This window comes from Struthio camelus, chromosome Z (genome assembly GCF_040807025.1).
Source record: "Struthio camelus isolate bStrCam1 chromosome Z, bStrCam1.hap1, whole genome shotgun sequence".
Lineage (NCBI taxonomy): Eukaryota > Metazoa > Chordata > Aves > Struthioniformes > Struthionidae > Struthio > Struthio camelus.
The window spans coordinates 69,308,722-69,330,068 of NC_090982.1; the positions used below are offsets into that span (position 1 = coordinate 69,308,722).

The 21,347-nt window shown below is 39.0% G+C and overlaps 2 protein-coding genes across 4 annotated transcripts in view; one reads left to right on the forward strand and one right to left on the reverse strand.

The window, feature by feature from the left end:
* The window catches only part of LOC104146853 (phospholipid phosphatase 1), a 72,612-nt gene extending 60,160 nt beyond the window's left edge, over nt 1-12,452 (forward strand). For all 3 annotated transcript variants that reach the window (XM_068928662.1, XM_068928663.1, XM_009679094.2), the window contains exons 5-6: nt 9,797-9,973; nt 12,077-12,452. In XM_068928662.1, coding sequence (XP_068784763.1) covers nt 9,797-9,973; nt 12,077-12,202 — 303 coding nt within the window. In that variant the 3' untranslated portion in view covers nt 12,203-12,452. The remainder of the gene's footprint in view (nt 1-9,796; nt 9,974-12,076) is intronic.
* The window catches only part of MTREX (Mtr4 exosome RNA helicase), a 51,010-nt gene continuing 42,070 nt past the window's right edge, over nt 12,408-21,347 (reverse strand). Inside the window, exons 22-27 of the mRNA XM_068928661.1 lie at nt 20,502-20,665; nt 18,984-19,089; nt 17,652-17,708; nt 17,094-17,256; nt 13,016-13,120; nt 12,408-12,668 (exon numbers count right to left, since the gene is read on the reverse strand). Coding sequence (XP_068784762.1) covers nt 12,616-12,668; nt 13,016-13,120; nt 17,094-17,256; nt 17,652-17,708; nt 18,984-19,089; nt 20,502-20,665 — 648 coding nt within the window. The 3' untranslated portion in view covers nt 12,408-12,615. The remainder of the gene's footprint in view (nt 12,669-13,015; nt 13,121-17,093; nt 17,257-17,651; nt 17,709-18,983; nt 19,090-20,501; nt 20,666-21,347) is intronic.

Genomic DNA, 21,347 nt, shown 5'->3' on the forward strand with positions numbered 1-21,347 from the left:
AGCTACTAAACATAAGCTTATGCTGTGAATATCCCATTACACAGTGAGGCCTGGGTACATGGAAATACCATGCGTCTCAGTCTGTGTTTAATGAGAAGTTGGCCAAAACTGCCTAAGCGGTAGCTGCCGCTTTCCTTTTGCTCTTTTTCCAACCCCCCCCCCCCCCAAGTGTCTCTCTAAGATGTTGTGACTTCAGTGTCCTCATGTTTTGGAGGCTTCACTAAGCTGGAAGCAAGGCTTTTAACTGGGCATTCTTTTCTAATTTTCTTGCTTCAGGAACCTATTTAGGAGAAGTGAAATGCATATGCAGGGAATTCTGCTTAATAGATCAATGGCAAATTAAGAGCAGAAGGGCTGCTGGCTGAAAAACGCAGCAATCTGAACACTGCAGAAGGAGGGATAGGAGCTGAAAGTTTTAAGATAGAGTTTTAAAATACAAATTTTACATGTAGGAAGAGAAATGTGGAAGACGACTGTCATGCCACATGAGCTATTCAAAATGAATAGTCTTAATGCAAGCACATCTGGGAATTTGGAGCATTTCTCCTTAGTTTGTCTTTTGGCTTGTGGGACAGGATGGAAGAGTGGAACTAAACTGTAATTTCTTCAGGAATGGAAATATTTACTTGGCATGTGATTTGGACTTCTGTCTTCTAGGAGGACAAAAATATCCTTTGCTCCCTAGCATTTACAGTTACTTAATATTATCCCTCCTAGTTTCCTTGAGTGAGCAGTGTTCACGTTTCATACATGCAGTAGTTTGGCTTAAAAGGTGTCATCCAAATAAAAGGAAGTCTCTGATACCATATCAACTTACATGCTTTGGTAATAGGAGCTTCCTTTAAAATATATTCTGCTAGTCCCTGCTCAGAAGTCCTTTATAGAAAGATTATAATGAATCTGTATTTAGTTATTGTTTTGTATTTTTCAGTCTGTTCACATATATAAAATCTTTACTTCAAATGGTCTTGTGTAGCTTGCTATATGTGAATATCTGGCATTAGAGCAGAAGTGAAGAAAGTGCCTAATGCAAATCAAACTGCAGCACCTACAACTGAGAAAATGTATTCCTCTTACTTTACAGAGGAGTGAACTAACTGTTCCATAAAACACTTATCAAACAAGTTCTAAAAATTGTGCAGTAAAAGAAATAGGCATTTGAGTAGCTTTAGAAAATGTTAATTTACACACTCGTATAATCTGCCTATTTAAACTAGATATTTAAATAATCAGTAGTACATATCACTGTTATCACTCATTGCACAGAGGTCACTGCTGCTTTTTTTAACTGAATGTTGTGATACTGTATACCTGTCAAAGTCATTGTCTAGCTAGAACAGTTTACTAAGGCCTGGCCTTTTGGCCTACTTCTGGTGAGATTTCTAGTTTCTTTTAATTTCTCCCTTGTTTGTATATGAAATGACTGAACCCTTAGAAAAACCCACTTGCAGGACTGTTAGGCCAGGAAGTTGCGCTGGAGAATGTATTAGGAGATTCATCCGGCAGAACTAGGCAGGTCAGTTTGGGTCTAGACTGAGCTGTTATCTCTGTGTTGGGACACTTTTGACGACAACAACAGAGCTTCACGTGGCGATTGAGCAGCAGTGGTGTCTGGGAACCTTGTGGCCTAATAACAGATGCTGGATTCCAGAGTTATTCCCCACCCCCCCGCGCTGCTGCTTTTCCTTCATAGTTAACCAGCTGACCAGTTCTCAACAAAACCAATTTTTATCTTGGCTTTGGAGAATAGGAGGACAAGCATAACTGAATACTACTTCTAGCAATGTTTACTGTATAAAACCAGCACCCCTTCCTGAGAGGGAGGTTCTGTAGTTATTTATAATTTTAGGCCTGGATATTTTTTTTTATCTTGTGTGAAAGCTATAGTAAATTAAAATGTTGATGTGCCCTCTGTCTTCAGTAGCTCAAATGACCCTTTTGCAACTGTTTCAATTGGCAGAAATGAGTGTAGCTCTGAGGATCAAATTGCTGTAATGGAATAGATCTCTGCTGTAGTTGGCCTCAGCACTTCACTGACCGTGCCTAGCCTGGAGTGAGTAACCGTGCTGCACAGACCCAGCCAAGCTGCTGTGCTATTCTGGGGACTGCAACGTGCTTGTGTTGCTTAGTCCTGGGGTGAAAGGGGATGACAAATCTCTAATATGTAACTGGAGTTGCTCTGAAGCTGTCCCACAGTTCATTGGGAAAGAACATATTGTGTGCCCTAAGAAATGGGAAGTTATAGAAAAGAATTGGGAGGCTGCTGGTATTTCAGTGACCTGGGCTGACAGCCTGCTCACTTTGCAAAGAGGACATAGCATAGGCTAAAGCATAAAGGAGAGTAGGGCCTTGGCTGTCTTTTAGTACTCATGCTCTTAACTTTGCTAATCTAGTTTTGCTCCTGAAATTTCTCATTTTAATTGTTTCTGTTGGAACTGGAGGGTGAGTGAGACGGTACCCAACTAAGAGCCTATATGAGCACAGCACCTTAGGTATGTCCATTTGCATGGTAGTATTTCTATGCTTCCTCAAGTATTACTGGCTAGAGTTTTTAAAAAAAAAAAAAAAAAAACAAAACCAACAACCTAATATATTCCTGCTTGCTTGAAAGCTGGACTACAGAGTCTTAAGCTAATGAAAAGAGATTTCTTACTGGAAATGTTTTATTTGGCTGCAGCTTTGGGCAGTACCAAGCATGTTACTTGGAGCACAGATGAAAAAATACAGGATAACTAGTCATGCTGTGAGGCTCAAGGATGGAGACTCTTGTGCTTCTCCTGCTTGTATGTTCTCCTAGTAGTCATTTAATATCAGTACTTAGACTGCTTAATAGTAAGCAAGCCAAGCAAAATTACTTCTCCACAGAGCGCTTAGGAATTATGGCTGGGGGTCAGTAGTGATGAGACTCTTGCGAACTGGTTCCTGTAGGACTGAGAAGAAAGGAGTACTTGGCAGTGCTCACATTCTTCTCTTGAAGATTTCTGTAACTTGATAGATGCAACAGAAAAGTTGATTTCTGTTGGCTAGAAAGAATGCGTTTAGGCTTTTCTCTTGTCAGAAAATGGCCAACTGTTAACATTTGCAGTGGAATAAAAAGTCACTGTTTATCCTACTTACTGGTAAGATCATGTCAAACCATTTTCTGCAATGTACAGCCCTATTGAAGCTGAAGGATTAAACCAAAAAGTTATATTAATTCAGTGGAAAATGTCTATACTGAATACATTGTACTTTATTGAGTTGAGAGTTTGGCTACTAACCTCGTAAAAGACTTCCCCCCCCACCCCCCCGAAATTGCATAGGAGACTGCTCTGGCCTGACCTCAGTTGCCTTTTGACAGCAGCAGGCCTTTATCTTAAAGGGACCAGCTTAGTAAATATTCTGCCTTTTCTTCCTAGTCCAAACTTTTTAAATTGATTTCACCTGTTGAATGTACCATTTCCTTCTTCCAGCTCACCATATGGCTATTCAAACATCAGAGTTGGTACAGGGGAGGCAACAGGAATTCATGGTTAGAGGGTCAGAAGGACAGACTCTGTCCCCTTCAACAGCAGCCCACATATCTCTGTCTTAAAGTAACTGCAGACCTATGTTCTTCCCCTTCCAGTGAAGGAAAAGTTAATTCTGAAATGTTGCTTTTTTATCTGAAGAGCAGATAATATTGCAGACACAACAGATTTTTTTTTTTTAAAAACATGATTTTTTTTTTCCTTTTTAGAAAATGAGATCTCATATTTAAAAGGCAAAATAAACCTGGGAGATTGAGAACTTAACTCTTAAATGGTATTTCTTGCAGAATCTACACAAGTGGCTGAGTTACGAATTCAGCTACATACACTTCCATGGCGCAGTAACGCGTAATAATAAAGCTTTCTGTTCTGATGTGAGTCTGTGTTGAAAATGATGTGGGATAGACGTTACCCGTACTAACTTAAAGCTTCACATCAAACAAAGGCTACACATTGATTTCTAGTCTGCAAGGCAGTGTCTTGTTCATGCCTACAGCTCTGTTTACCTCTAGCACTGTATATATGAATATAAAACGAGCTGTTGTATTCTACGTTATGTAATACTGGTATAAACAAGGTTGTGTGTGTGACAGTTATGCTATCTTTCAGCAAGTCTTGTGGCTGCTGGCCATTGTTTTGTTCTGAAAATTGTAATCTTTGTATTTCAGCTAGCACAAACAGTGGAATTCAAAATTGTTCGGTTTCCTGCATTTCTTAAACTAAGTGGCTCATGGGTTTTATACAAAGGAATCTGTTTATTATAAAGTTTCCTGTACATGTAAAAAGGGAGCGGCTGTTTTGCAAGCTGCCTTTGGGAAAGAAAGAAGCCTGGAGGATGTGAAGGGGGCCTTTCTCTCTTCTGTTACCTAGTACTAACAGGGCAGGGGTGTCTCAACCTGATAATCCAGTAGTACAGACTGAGAATGGAACAGGGCTCAGCAGGTTCAGGGAGATGGCCAGTCATCCCTACTTCTAAATGCTTTCTGTTGCCTCAAGCATTATGCAGGAGTCCCAGGGTGAATGTGATGGTTTCTGAGCTTTTTCATCCTCTTAGAGGATCTTGCTTGAAAAAATGCTCAGATCCATGATGCTCATGTGCAAAGTCCATATTGTAATTCAGAAGTTTGTAGTACTGTGGTTATTGGAGTCCTCTCTCCCCACAAAGGTGATGCTTATTTGCATCCGGCAGCTGCTGGAGTTGGAGAGTGGATAGTCTCTCTAGCCATCTGTGTACGTACTCAGCTTCCTAATAGAAGACCATATAGTCTCAGGAGGAAGAGGACTGTGTCCTGTAAGCATGTCCTTGGGATATCCACAGAGATAGAACTTCCATATCCTACAAATGTGTCTGGATTCTCAATCTTTGTTCTTATCCCCTGGTCTCCTGGAGACTTTTGCTCCATGTTTTACTGTACTAATGTGAGGCTGTGGGGGTGTACTGGTGTTCTTGTTTCATGGTTTTTGTGTGTGTGTTTTCTGTCTGAAAGGCAATGCTGCCTTCTGAAAGGCAATGCTGCCTCCTGTGCTTTACCTTCTTTCTTCTACTCCTCCTCATTCAACAAAACAATCAAGACACACTACTGCCTAACCCCACCCTCCACCCCAAATTCCCCAAGCCAACCACACACATGTGTACACACACTGGAGGTGACTTATGCCTTACTATTTCTGAGCTTCTTGGTTTGGGAAAAATCCTTGCAGTGGATTTCTGCAGCACTGATTGCTGTTTGTGGCTCTTACAACTTTTTGGGTCAACTGACTTGCTCTTAAGTATAAGCTTTTCTAGCTGTAGCCAATAATGGATCCAGATACTAATTATAAGTGTAGTAGAATCTTGTGCTCTTCAAAAGAGCACACCAGAAATCCCGTAGGGCTTTTTTCTTACGCTCAGGTAGATCTCGTGAACCCAAAAATTAGACTAGGCTAAATGCCAAGCCTGTTTACTTGCTCTTTCTTAAAGTTCTTATCACTACTATGTTCTCTCAAAGTAGGGCTTGTCTCATAAGAGAACTGATCTTTTGCACCTTACTCCTGGATTCTGATCTCTTTTACTGAGATAAATTCAGAAGTGCTGTCAGATTTCCTCATGTCATTTGGGAGCTTTTCTTCTATGAAAACTGTATCCTCTCTCTGGCTTGCTATTAGCTTCATGATGCTGTGAACATATTAGGATTGATGAGGAAAAAATTAGTGGGAGAAATGCTTACATCTCCCAGGGAAAATTGTTCCTCCGTTTATTAGGCAGAATAGGAAATCTTTAGGAAGTGCAATTATCAAGGAATTCAGGTATAAGGTAAGATTAAAATCCCGTTAAAACAATTTTTAAATGAATAAATGCAAATGAATAGGTATTAAAGGTAAAACTTCCTATAGAACAATAGAAAAAAAAATCCCCCTTGGATTTCTATTTTTTTTAACTTCTTGGAGGACTAGAAGTGCAGGAGGACTTCCTGTAACCTAATAGGCAAAATCTTTTGCACTAAGGGCTTTTAAAGTAGTAGAGGTTTGTTTGGGGGGGGGGGGGGGAACCTGAGAAGGTTTTGAATGAAACATGACCTAGAAGTTTTCAGTATTAAAACTAAACTTTAAAAATAGGACCCTGGTTAGTGGAGTAGCTTCTGGCAGATTTGATAGAATTTTGTGCCCTTAAGGTAGGGATGTGAGGCGGCAGCTGCTAGGAAACTCTTGTGAAGCCACATGATTACACGCCTAAAAGTCTGTCTAGGAAATAGAAGACACTGTGCTTTTAAATTGGGTAGGCAGGCAGGCATGTGCATATGTATATTATTCTGCCCTGGTGGAAGGGCAAATACTCGAAATTATGCTAGAAACTTTCTCAAGAGTAGCAAATGATTCTGCAGTTGCAGAGACCCTTCCATTCATGTCTGCGGCTTCTTGCTAGAAGCCACAAAGTGGCTGTGAGTTTCTCTTCATTCCTATGTGTATTTTTAGAAATGAACTACTAGACCATAGATTAAGAAGAAACTTGTGCTCAGGATGTGTGTGGTGTAGAGAACATATTTTCATTATAGAGTAAGCATTAGGATAAAATAACTTCCAGCATTTTTTCACCAGCTATTACAAGGAAGTTTCTATGGAATCTATTTAGCACTTAAAAAAAAAAAAAAAAAAAAAAAAAGGGATGAGGAGTGAAGAAAAATAGATTGTATTTGAAGGATTGAAAAATAGCCAAGAAGTTCTCCAACAGGATGGCAGGAAAGATTGTATGGTCAAATAACTGTCTTTGATAGGAGGATGTTACTACCAGAACAGCTCTGGACACTTCTACTGTATTCAAGGAAACTTGATAGCCTCACAGATATTTGTCAGCAACAAGTGAAATGCTGAATCCTCTTGAGAACAGGCATTACAGTAGTATTATCAGATGAAATTTTGTAAAGGTTCTTCTGCCTCAGATTAAATTTTAGCTGGAAAGCTCATTCCTCTCTAGTGAAGAGTCTCAGGAGGAGCAGGAGGGGGAGGCAGGCATTTGGTTCTGTTTCCTCTCTTGATGCGTGTTCTTTGATTTTGCTCATTTTTAAAAGACACTTAGACTTGAAAACCAGAGGCATGCTCCATATAGAGGGAGAGGTTCTCTAAATGCTTTTAATAGGCCCAGGCCTATTCCTCCCTCACCCCAATGTCAGTTTTGAAGTTACCTGCTTAAAAATAACATGGCATTTGCCACTGCAGTAGTTGGCTTAAGAGAAATTACTCTCAATCTAACAAGCAATATCAGAAAACATAATTGTAACTAGAGGAACAGCTGCTACTTCTCTAAATACAGCAGTGATCAGTCACACGGACACTTCTGTGGTATGATTTCTGACCCTTCTGTAGACTTTTGAAACAATATAAATCCCTCTGCTGGTAGAGGGTGCAGGAAGGGCTTCAGGACTTTACTACAGAGTTGTTGTAGTTGATGCTGTGCAAGTCTGCAAGAAGCACCTAGGATTGACTAAAGCCTATAGCTAACTATAGCATGCCTTCTACGGGTCATAGAGCAGCTCCAAATCTTAGCTGTGACTACAAAGATTACTCTCTTAATGCAGGAATTAAATCTTCATGTAGATACTAGAGTTTCTTGTTTAGAGCTGTGTCAGGCAGAAAAAAATTCAGAAGTTTGCCCTGAATACATGCTGCTTAAGGGAGATTCAAAGACTCTTTTCTTTTTTCTTTTTTTTTTTTTTTCCCTTTAATTGCCTACTGTTGGCTGGCATGTAGAATAAAAGTTCTTATGAATCAGATTCTTCAAAACTTTCTTTTTGTGAAGTTTGCCTCATCTTCTCCCTCCTTCTGGGGGGAAAAAAAAAAACCCAGTTTCCTACCTATCTGCAGTTACATAACCCTTTTTCTTTTTATTATGACTGTAAAATGTCTTTGCCAACTACAAAAAATGCTTACATGGAAAAACCTTATTACAGCAAGATATTTTCAGTTATCTTAGCAGAATGTAGTGAGAGGTACAGAAAAGGGGAAAGAATAGTGAGTATCAGAGTTGGCTGATTGGTAGACTATCACCATGTGCTCCAAGGACCCACTTCTGGTCCATCACGTATGCCATCAGTGTTCTGGCTTACTGTTTGTAAAGCCAGAGGTAGTATCAATGTAAGAGCACTTACTTAAGGCCTTTTTCCCAACAGAAGTTAAAAGTATGACAGATACTGTTTAGCCACTTTAAAAATTATTTTTCCCTTTTTCCCCTAGTGGTGACATTAAGGACCTAAATATAGGCAGAGTGCCCACTACTTACAGGAGAAGTTTTATTTTCCAGTTCAGGCTTAGTTGTATCTTCTTCAGGGTCTGATTTCAACCTGACCTTGCTATTAAAGGGAACCAGTTATGGATAGGGTTGATCTCTTTGACACTCCATTTATAGCTGGGAAAATTCTGCATGCCAAAATTATGATGCAAGTTACTCTGAGAAACCAACTAAACATTCCCCAGATGTTTTACTCTGAAAAGCAGCACCTTTGCATGTACAGTGCATGCTCTATGCATGTGTTGACACTGTAAATGTAAAGCTCCTTCAAGGTAGCCATGGCCTTTGAAGTTGGCAGTGGAGGGATTTACCAGTATGTTTGTTTTAGTGCCTGAAGCCTGTGTTTTAGTTAGCTGTTACGAAAGTGCAAGACTGTCAGCTAAGGTCTTGTACTATACCTGAAGTTCCTAGATGGTACTGAAAAGATACTTGAAGTGTGAAATATACTTTACAGCTGTATTGTTCTTGGTCATAAATATGGTAACTGTATTGCCTTTTTGGTGACTGAATTAAGTTTCAGAATAAATTCAATGATGTATTCCAGATAGACTATGAAAAGCTCTTCTTAGAGCTGAAATGAGGTCTCTGTCCTAGACAGAATAACGCAGCAGACAAAGCATCTTAAATAGATTAAATGGGAAGGTAATACAATTGTTTTGTGGTGTCGTGGAATAAATTTGGGTCAACAGAAGCAAAAGCGTAGATATACATGGAATACAGCTATGGAATGGCTGAGGAGAGAGAAAAGAATGGGAATTTCATACATCCACTCATTTACTAGAGTAGTAAAATGGAATCACTGCCTTCTTATTCAAGTTACATTAATAGGCAACTGGAAAGGACAGGGACTAGACTGTTGCATTGAAACTGAAACACAGCAATGACAACTGAGGAGCATGACTCTAGAGCTTATTAATAATTGTATACAAGTTAGTTGCGACACTTTTCAACTACAGCTGAAATACTGGGCTAAAGTTGATAATGCTAAAGGTGGCTGGAAATGAGTATTAAGCTAAAAACTTGCCAGCTCTATGTATAGTATATGTGAACTCTTACTCTACTCAAGCTGCTTATGTGCTTCCAGCTTTTAGAGCAAGATGGGTATCCATATTGGGAAGACTGTCCATTTAAACATTTGCCAGCTATTCTTTGTATCAGAAGGATACTCAGCTGTAATCGGTGAGGGGTAAAACAGTGGTTTGATCTCCACTGGATTCTCTTTAAGCCATACATTTTTTATCCTAAAAATAGTCCTTTGTGATACTGGTACGAATACAGTATGTTTTTTCTATAGTGGATCACTATGATAGTGTTGAGTAGTTAAAGACTAATAATGACTATCAAAGTCTGCCATAGCATGTTTAACTGTTTAGTACTTTGAATTTGCAAGAACACAGCAGTTAGAACATTTGTGGATGTAATCACGTTTCTGAATATGAATTTCAACTGTATCTGAACAGATGTGAGACAATTTTACATAACTGCATCTGTATTTACTGCATTTCATAATCATTTTTCTTCTTAGCTTTATCTTCAGGCCAGAATGAAAGGAGACTGGGCAAGACTTGTACGTCCTACTCTACAATTTGGTCTTGTTGCCACATCTATCTATGTGGGTCTTTCACGTGTTTCTGACTACAAACATCACTGGAGTGATGTTTTGACAGGACTCATTCAGGGAGCAGTGGTAGCTGTGCTCATTGTAAGTAATTCATTCAGTTTTTCAGAAATGTTGCTTTTTATAAACATACCTTAGACTTAAAGGCTCTGTTCAAAGGAAAGCATTCCTGTCTTCCTAAAGCTTTGAAAATTATTGTGGGGGCTGGGGGAAGGGGGAAACAAAACTCCTTGAACTGGGTTTAGCAGTAGTACTGTGCATACTGCAGCAGGATACCTGGCCAGTGATGAGATAAATGCTGTTGGACAACATGAAATTGTCCCTGCCCCAGAGCTGAATTCAGATAACTGAGATGGAAATGGCCAATTACAGAAACACCTGGGTGAGTAGCCTCTCTGTACCAACAAATTGTTTCTAGCCAAATTCTAAACCTCAGATATAACAGCGAGGGAGAGCTGTGTGTGAAGAAAGCAAGGCACAATAAGCTCTCAAGAGAAGCTAAGGATAAGGACAGCATGAAGGTGTCTGCCAGCTTCTGTAGTCTTAGCTGTTGGATTTCTTCTATCAGTCTGATGGGAAATTAAAACCCTTCACCATTTCTTGTGTAATTTTTTGTTTGGGTGTCAAAAGGGTGTTCACAGTAATTAGTGCATGACTCTTAGGATAGCCTCTTGGATGCATCAGTACTGCTAAGTAACAGGAAGCCAACTAAACTTGGAGCTGCATGCCTGGTTGACTTAGTGGCAGCTAAGTGGTTGTGCAAGCTGTCATCAGTGTGTGCCATAGATGACTTATGGAAGTGACAGATCAAGGAAGAAGGACTTCTGGTTCAGAGGCATGAACGAATTGAGGTCATATCCAAGACTTCCCCTCTTTGTTTTGCTGCAATCTCAATTCCCATCAGGAAGATTGCAGGGAATGAGAAATGGCAAGGCTTGAAGAAACAGACAGCTTCATTAGGAAGGGAAGTGTAATGAAGGATGTTGGCAATTCAAAGGATTTCTACAAGAGATGTTCAGTAGTGCAAGAATGAGGGGAAAGTGACATTGCAGTGAACAAAGAGATGAGTTGAAGGCTGAGGGAAGGCTTTTAAAAAAACAAAAAAAAAAACCCCACACTTGTCAGATCTGGAGTCTTACCTATGGATACAGAGAAGTGCTGTGAAAGCATACTGGAGAAGCAACTAGAAATAGAGCACTAGGTTGGGCTGAGTGAATTCTGCATTTAAGTAGAAGCTGAAACTGAGCTAATGCAACTGAAGGGACATGCAGGTTAATCAGCTCTCAGCATAGAATATGGCTTCTTCAGTCTCCTTAAAACTGTGTCCTGCAATTCCAAGGTCTGAAGTGGGAGGGGATGAGATGACACAGCAACATTGATGTGAAAGAAGGGCTTATTTATTGCACTTCATGCATTGCTGTGCCCGGCATTTCTACTAATATGGGTCAGTGACATAGGATGGAAAGAGCTGCAGAAGCAGGGTAAAAATGTTGGAAAAAAAGTGTGGTAAAAATGTTGAAAGCAATGCAGAAAAAGATAACGTAGGTAGAGCTGGGCTGGCAGCTGCAAGGGTGAGCTGTAAGGACACACTATCAGCCCACAGTGATGCTGTGGGACTTACTGAGGAGAAGAATCCAAACTTAGTTTAACTACCTGTAAAAGAAAGGCAAGCAGGAGTGACACGTGTGAGTAATGGTAACTGAACACTCGCACTCAGCTAAATGAATAGCTCTGGCTGCATTCTGTCCTGTTCTGTACAAATTCTGGAATAAATTTAACCATATATTCCAGGGGCATCTTGCCCTTTAATTTAAAGCCATTCAAACTCTTAACTATTGTAATAGAGTGGTGCCTGACAGTGACAAGGCAGTTGGAAGCAATAACACACAACCCTTGAATTCAGCTTAAACCACTGATGGCCATTAAGTGGTCACCTGGAAGCTGGAGGAAAAGGTGCTGGTGTGTGGTTTGTTGTGAGTGGTGGTGGTTTTTGGGGGGGGATGGGGGAACTGATGCCATAGTTTTAGAACATTACTTTGATATGAGACTTCTTAGCAGTTTCAAATCTGTCTAGATCTTGTTGTATTAGTTTTGAGTATGGAATTTGTCTTTCTGTTCCTTCAAAAGCATTTGCCAGTCTTTTCTAGATTTAAAACTGCAGAAGCTAACACTAATTTGTTCACTTAGGTTGTGTATGTGTCTGACCTCTTCAAAGTGAGAGGATGTACGTTTCAACCAAAAGAAGATTCCCATACAACCCTACATGAGACACCAACAAACGGAAATCACTTTGGTAGCAATCATCAACCATGAAGAATGATACACCTCAACTCTCTTGCTCTCTGAAAGGAAAACAATTTCAAAAGTGTCTATGTAATATAAATAAATGCCTTTAAGGGACTGCTGCTGCTCTTGGATGCTCACTTTACCTGTATATAATAACATTTACCACCATTATGTATATCTAAACTTTACCTTTCTGTTGGTTCAAGCTCTTGCTTAAAAAAAAAAAACACTATTCAAACTGTAAATTTTTATTAAAAACATGGTAACACTTATATTACATACTGCTGTTTGTACAGGCCTTGTTTAAGTGGTTGTGGTTTAAATACACACCATTAAAAACTAAATGTCTTGACTTGAGATGGAAGTAAGGTGCATAGCTGATGTCAACTGAACCCTGGCGTAGGGATTGATCCAGCAGACTTTTTAGAAGATACCATCAGTTACAGGTAAAGGCTTGCAGCAAACACAATATCTCTCTTGATCTTCGTAATCCCTACCAGGAAAGAAAAACACATTAGTGTCCACCACCTAGAACAATCACTTCCATATGCTATAAACCACAGTTACAGGGAACTAATGTTTTTGTAATGGAGAAACAGCATTACAGCACTTGAACAGAAGTTTTTCTACATCTGCTTTCAGTCACAAACTTAGTCTATTTGTCAGTATGCAGCAGAGCAGCAGTATCTAAGTCAAACTTACCTGATACAGGTGTTACTTACAGAGGGAGCAAAATGTTAACTTAAGGGAAGAGGGTAACATTAGAATGATGATTCAAAAGTGAGAAGTTGTCTGTCTTGACAATATACTTTTTTTGTATTTTGTGATTGAAATACCTACCCTCTGCAAACTTATTTTCCAACTCTGTGTTTCCAATGGCTTTTGCAGCTTGGCACATCTGTCGAAGCAATTCTTCTAGCCGTCTCATGCAACGAATTATGCTACCTGTATAAAGAGAGTGCATGATCAGTTGGTATACCCTGCTACACCAGGTCACTGTATTCTTCAGTTAGTTAGGCCTGGTTCAGACAAGGCAATATTTCCTTTACCATCTTGTCCAATGGTTTTCAGAATTTTTCTAGACGCTGAGTAGAACAGCCATATGCCTTAAACAAGTTCAGTCTAGATCAGTATTCTGCTTAACAATACCTTTCTCCACCAGGCATTTTTCTTGAAGCTAGCTCCATGTGGTTATCCTGTTCTTACTCTTTGCTAGTATTTTCACAGCCTCTATTATCTGCTCAGAGGAATTTCCATCTGTTCTGTAATTCCTAGTGGATTCCTTTCAAGTACTTGTCCAGACCTCCTCAAATGCATGGAGGCGTGAGAGATCTCCAAGCTTGCTGCTTCAAGAACCACCCTATGTTGGCCATCTGGACTTAGTTCCTTAGGGTTTTTTTTGACGGCTCTTAGTTCATTTGTTGGGAGAGGTAGTAAATAGTCCACCTTAGATATCTATCTGCTCTGTGCCATGCAGCCCAGTACAGTACCTGCTCAAGTCCTCCCCCTCATCCAAGCTGAAGAGCAACGCTGAAAGTAATTCTGTACCCGTTACCCTTGTTGCCTTGCTCCATGCATTTTCTAGTTACGGTATGTTTTTGTTTTGAGATAAGGGCACCAGAATTGCACCTGGTATTCCAGGTAGATTAAACTACAGCTTTCACCAGCTATTGCTCTGCTACCTGGAAAAAAAAAAAACACCTTCAAGCAACTATAGTTTTACCTGTATGGGAAATAAGTTACAACTTTTGCTACCCTCCTGGTACACTGGTGTCCTGCTTACCTTTTCAAAGTCCAGTTTATAAAACTTCTGTAAAAATAGCTCTAAGAGTAATCCTAAAAGGAAGTCCTTAATAGTCTCGACTGACTGCTTACTGAAGTGCATACAAGGTCACTCGTGAAATATTTCCTACACTGTAATGCAATTCTCACTTTAGTTTCTATTAATTACATTTAAAAAGAGCTGCTTGAAAAATAATTTTTACCCATTCATCATCTTTTCCAACATGCTTCTCAGAGCAGCCCACCGCACCGTAGCAAGTGGCACACAATGAGCATAAGGCTTATGTTTTTATACTGGAATGTAAAGAGGATGCTGTTTGGGCATTTTGTCCAGCATCATCTCACAGCTGGCATTAAATAAATAAGTGCATGTGAAATAACTGTTCAAACACTAAAATACACATCTATGGTTTTTAAAAAAATAGGGTGAATTCCTGCTCTGGACACAGCATCATACCTGCAGAAATATACTGGCTATTCAAAGACCATTCTGTAGAGCTGCTGGGATGTTCTTATCCAATTAAAAAAAAGACAGACGTCTAAAACTAATATTCATATGGTACCACTCTCTTATGTGAGATTTCTACAGTAAGAATAATTTGTGAGGGGAGCTGTCTGTAAAGCCTAGGCTTTACAATGACATGGCATGCAATGACATGAGGTGAAAAAAAAACATATGGCCTTTATTGGACACAAAGCACAAACCCAGAACAAGTGAACCACGGGCAGCTCCCCTGAGCACAGCCACACACCGTGCTCTGGCAGGCCCGACTCACTTCTGCTAGTCTCTGTCTGAATGGCCAACTCTGAGACTCGTTCCAGTGGAAATTCCAGTGGAAACAGCTACGCTGCTTACAGACAACATAACTGGGGCTGTTGCAGGCATATTTTTTTGTGCATGACAAACAATTGTAGGTTTGGGAATAAATGACCATTGTCTATACTTTCTTCCACAAAGCAGAACAGCTAGTCATTCTGGAACTGATTAACAGGGCACTTAGCTCAGTTTAGCCATTCTGCCCCACTGCTTTAAAAAGCTTCTCTCATTTCACAAATTTCTATTTAATAACAACTCACTTTCACTAGCCAATCAACACTGTTCCACATGAAAACGAAACCCAGCACCTACCACAAATACAAGCTTTTGCACTTTACTGCACCGTAAAGAGGTTTCAGACACTTCACTATCACCACTGATAATACAACAGAGCTCCATCTATTTTTAAAGCTTCCTCTATTGCTAGCAATGGTAGAGGCGTACCATCAAACTCTGGATGTCTGTCTAGAAAGTTCTGCTAGTGCCCGTTAGCCTCGAAAGCAGAACAGAACTGAACATCAGTCTCTCAGCCATGAGGAGCACAGTCTTTCAGAAGGCACTTTTAATCGGTTTGGGGGGTCATGAGAAGCTAGTTTAAAAAAAAAAAAAAAAAGTCTGGTGGCTTTCAATGTATCCTCCAAAGGTTGGACAGTTTTCCCTGCCTGCTTGGTAACACTGATGCACAACAATGAAGTTGGGACTTCCTATAAAACAGCAAGTCATTACTGCTAATTTTACATTGCCCACAAGGCAAAAATATATGCCCTTCTAGGGCTTTCATAATCCACCACATGGTAACAAACACGACGTAAATTAACACAGGAAGCATTAATTTCTTAAATGAAAATTTGTACGTAGCATCAAAATTAAGGACACAATTCTTTTTTTAATTCAGTTTTTTTAATCTATTTGAAATCTTTAGGGCTATGTCAAACTGACGTGGAATTTCGTAACATTACACTGCAATTAAGGTGAGGGTAACTGCCACAAAATCTGCAGTGCTTTCCTTCCTTTTGGACAACGCACAGAAAATTAGCCTGTTCCAAAGTGAAGGGAAGAATCGCGCATCAACCCCTGCCACAAAAGCTGAGTATCTCAAAACAGGCCTGTAAGATTTAATTTTGAGGGAGCTAGCACTATTCCAACCAAGAGAAGGCATGCCAAAAAGACTAGCACAAAGCTGATAATTAGTCTTAACTAAAATATGGTAAATGGAAAATGTTACTGTCTGTGTGTATTCTGAACAATCAGAGAAAAACAGAAGCCAGCTACTGCTTCCCATTTTGCTTTCCCTCTACTCAAGATGCCTCTGCAGTAGATATAATTTCTTCTAACAGCATAAGTCACAGACATTCGTTTCACTAGGAGGAATCTGCTGAATGCAAAAATCAAAGAATCCTAGAAGTCCTGGTGGTCACAGGAAACCTGGTTTAGAAAGTTCCTGGGCCTATGCACTGGATTTTCCAAATGCAGGAATTCCTTTGTTTTAAGGACTCACATCTGCAACTGTGTACAAACATGGAAAAAGCATTTGCGAGAGGCAATACAAGGCTGACAGCAATAACTTTAGTCATTACACACAAATTCGTAAAACTGGTGCACCCATCTTACCATCCTCACAACTCTTCTCTGGTAAAAGAACAAATTAGGTTTTTCATTCTACTCTAACCTTCAGGTGAATGTTTTGTCCTTTTAGGAAATACTTGGGCTGTAAGTCATCCTGCTTTTAAAATAATGAAAGGTCTTAAGTATCCGTTCTCAAGGGGCAGTTTGTAGTATTCCACCTTTATGAAACAAATTAACCCAGATGTCAGGTTAGATCTAGACTTTTCGAATGCATGTACTGCGCTGTTATATTGACCTGTTCAAAACACAGATTTGGTTAGCACCTCTCACTTCTGTCATCCTTTAGGCAGCAGGAGGAACTTTCAATCTACCAAGTAAATAAAACACTTAACTGTAATGAAAACAAGGTGCAAGAGTTGAACTTTTGTTAAATTGGGAAGTTTTTTTCAACATGGCATTTATGCCCTAACTAGCAAAGATAAGCATTACCACCTACTGCAGTACTTAGGATTTCTGAGTTCTATAGAAAGGCATAAAAATTTGGACACAACCCTTTTAAAAAGTCTTTTGTAAATTTTAAATCAACAGTGCAACTATTAAATTAGTGAACAAAGCTTTTCCCAGTTGGCTTCAGCCACAGAAGAAATTATGATCTATTATAAGGCTATTCAGAACTCAAAGATGACACCTTTGTATACGGCATGGAATCACCACTTCACACCTCCTAAAAAATATCTGATAGCAGTAACATACCTTCAAAGACATCAGTCATTTTGCAAATGTGAGCAAAGTTAGCTCCATTTGCCCACGTATATACAACATCCATTAGGTTGGGTCTGAAAGAATTTAAGTAATTTTCTTCATCAATTTCCAGTTTTGCTTCAGCTGACACCTTGGCAATTCTTTTAGCACATTCCTTTAAAATAAAATATTTTAAATTTATAATAAGCTTAAACAGATTAAATATTTAATCAACATAAAGGGTACTGCATTCCAGATCAGCTTTCTTTTTCTGTGCGAAATCCTTCAAAATCAGAAAGTAAGCCACTGTTTACATTATTAAGTCTGCCTGCCTGAACAATTTACAGTGTAATAAGCAGACTTATACAAAGTTCTTTAAAGGATGTTCTAAATTAGCATAAAGGTTTATTGCAAACAAAATAACCCACTATTAAAAACCACGTTCAGTCGGTGCCAGCCAAACTCACTAATAACTGAAAATCAGGTCTTCATCCTGCACTCATTATACGAATGCTTTATTCATGTTACCATTAACAGTGAGTTTGGTAAGGTTTCTATTGCACAGATTACCTGCATTTGACGAAGTGGTCCTGCCAACTGTTCTGTCAATTTGGGCATTTCACTGGACTGAAATAGAAAATATGAAATAATCTCATCTGGACTCCCATATATTTGCTCTGAACCAAATTAGATGCAAAAAGAAAAGTTATAACACGTGCTAGTGCCATCCTAAACAACTGAAATGACTTCTCAAACCTGGTATCAAATACCCTAAAACTTACTGGGTTCCCTGAAAACAAGAACACTCATTTCTCAAACCAAAACAGCAGCAGAAGTCAAATCTTTTCACACAGTGTCCCAACAGTAAGAAAAAAGAAAAAAAAAAAAAAGAAACAGCATCTGCTTTCTGAACGATACCAAAATTCACTCTAGCTTTGAACTGCCAAAATTAGAAGGAAATCGCTCACCTGCTACTTTAGCTGTGTTACAAAAAGCAGGGTTTTTAATAGAATAACTTAAACATAAATTGTTATAAAAGAAAAGCTGGCTATGCAAGTACAGCAACATGTTTATGTCCTACTTGTGTAGGCTAAGTACTACTGTTGAGCGAACCACAATATTTTATTTACCCATTTAATTTTCTGTTGCTTATGAACAATGGCTTACATATGCATCCCTTCCATTAACCAAGGACAAGGTATTAGCATCTGCTACTTTCCATCTTTCGAATCAACTTGAGTGATGCATCCTGCTAGCCATCTGCAGTGATACTTTATTTTACGTTTTTTGTGTTTTCCTGAAGCTACTACTTTCATTATAGCTTGCAAGTGGGGAAAAAAAAAATGCACCAGAAGTAAATGCCAATATTTTTGCTTTTCATAATATACACTCTGGTTTTAACGGCTTTTTTGATATCAATTCTATGTGATCTTGCTACTTGCATTCAACAGATCTGAATAATATAGCATGAGCGTGTCTCAGAATTAAAAATGCCCTCACCACCACAGAGTAAGGAGCAAACATTGTTAAGCTTCTCCTTTGAAATCATCATTCTCCCTTTTGATTTCTAAGGATATTTGCGTGCAGATGCGTGTGTACATACGTACGTACAAGCACGTGTGCTGAGAAGCTTTGTTACTATTGTTTCATTTCACGAGAAGGAAACAGCTATAGACTCATCACAAGTCCTGCAATTTTTACTCAACCTTCAGCATGTTAGTCGTGAAGGAATACACGGTAGCACTAAAGTGGCAATACTTTTGATTGGTTCAAAGGGAGTTAATGTCAGAAGCACCTCAGGAAAGGACAAAAATGCAATGGCTTGTACTGTTACGATCAGTCTGGAAAAGAATTTAAAGCACCGTCAAGCGCTAGAATTCATAAATTCAAGAAGTAACTCACGTTCTCTTGAAACACGAAACAGCTTAGTAGTGCAGTTGCCTGTTCCGCAGATAAGTCATTGAAGAGACCGTTAAACATCATTTCTGTCAGGAGTAGTTCATCAGCACTGAAACAGAAAGAGAAGAAAGCTTAGAGAAAAGTCTTAAATGTTTTTAATGAACTATTATCAATCTGCTTGTGAAGCAACTGCATATATGCAAGAAATAACAGCTCCTTAATTTTACTTCCTGGTACACCAAATACTAACTTTTTGAGGGGGATGCCAAGGGAGAAGAAAATAAGAAGGTCTGTTAAAATAAAAGCTCTTTAGGCCTTAGTGAACTACAAAGAATCTGTCCTCATAATTCGTAAGAGGTTATTAATAATAGTTTGCTTTAGTCAGTTTTTAACAGACAGGGCATCGAGAGACTGACAACCAGAGACAAGACTTAGGCAGCTTATGAAAAGGACTCAAATTCATACTGTCGCTGCTCAAAAAAAGAGATTCAACAGGACATTTTCAAGATACAGAGAAGAGGAACAAAATTGCTTTAATTTACTTATAAAACAAAGACATAATCATGAGTTATAAAAGGAAATGCACAATGCTAATATAAAATCCAAGCTTATTAGTTGGCTAGAGTGTCAAATTGTTAATACAATTGCATTTTCATTTCTGGAGTTTATCAGAAAAATGCACAGGATGGGAAAAAAATGTATACTTTTTACAAAGAAAACTAACTCATCAACTAACAATTCTAGAAGGACAGGAGTTTAATAAGTTTATGATTCAGCTCCCATTTACTATTAAATTCTGCAGGGAGAAAAGGTTATTAGGCAACCCTGAAGAGTCAGAACAAATACAGATACTTTTTTTCAGAGCATCTATAAGACAAGCACTATAGCAGTTATTGCAGCTTTTAAAAATACACATTTCTACTGAAGCCTGAGTTATATTCTGAAGTATTGAAGTCTGATTCATGAGTTTCCATAGAATCTTTAGGATGTGTTTTAATATATACGTACCTGGTAAACGTATTACAGTGAAATGCATCACCTCCATAGGTTTGTTCCAACAGCCGTGTGGAATCGGTTAAGCTCTATTCTACACCTGTCAGCGATTTGGTAATTGCCGACAATCACTGTTACACCCATGTTTGTGTGAGTGAGTCTGCTCTAAAAAAATACTGGGAAGTAGAACCATAGAAACTGAGTCCCAGTCTCTCACGTAACGTGTAATACTAAATGAAAACACTTATTGCTGCCTAAGCTGTTGGCTACTAAAAATAGCCATTGTTCTGGCATTTTAATATCCCGATTTTACTGTTAGTTTTAATTTCTATTGTACTTTGTCCTTAGGGTACTTTCTTTACTGCTTTAATCAGTATATTCCCTTTCTGACACAGATCACGTCGTCTCAGAAGAACCTTTCTTCTACTGGTCTCAGAACGTTAAAACATAAACGTGACACGTTAATTCCATCGCGGACAGCAAAATGTGTACGCATGACAACAATCACTTTGCACAGAAACCAATTACCTGCTGATTTCACAAGCAACCCGCCCTTTCATTTCAATAACATCTGAAGATGTGGCAAACCCCAATCGTCGCAAAACACGCTTGCGGCACTTGAGTTCATCCATTTGTAAGACAGTTTTGGCTTTTTTCAGTTCTCGCTTTGCTGCTTTAATATCCATAGCAATCTGTGGGAGTCAAAAGGAGAGAAATTAAATATCGCTGGCTTAACAGATGTGACTGTGCCTACTATTTTAAAGACTAATACACATAAAGCCTCGGACTGACTCATTTAAATTTGTTAAGCAGAAGTTTAAAAAAAAAAACAAACAAACAAAGAAAAGCGTCAGCTCCATTTACCCCTAGGGAACTTTGGCAAGTCTGGGAAGTTATGCTATTTATCCAGGAAAAAAAAATGATACAGGAAATCCTCGGTTGAGAACTGAGCACTCATTTTCTGAGACCCATACTATGCCTGAGCTACCCAACTATCCAATCAAATATTAACCAAATGTATTATTTTCTGCCATCAGAGTTTTTCCAGTCTCGTACAGTTTATCACGATCACTGTCAACATCCTGGCATATAATTGGTGGCTTAATCCTAATGCTTTATTTTTCCTATTTAGGCTAAGCATTTCAGTCCACGTGGTAATCTGATAGTCGCTGACATAGTTTAACTTCTCTATTGGATTTTTATATTAAGCTTTAACACGTAGCACCACTTCTCTGTATCACCTTGCCTCTGTGCTTAGACCACTAAATTCTTCTGATAAGCCCCTTACCACTCTGCTGTTTCAGCAAAGATAAGCTTAACAGAACATGGTGGCATGTAGCTTCTGTGGAGACATACCAAACACAAAAATCCAAT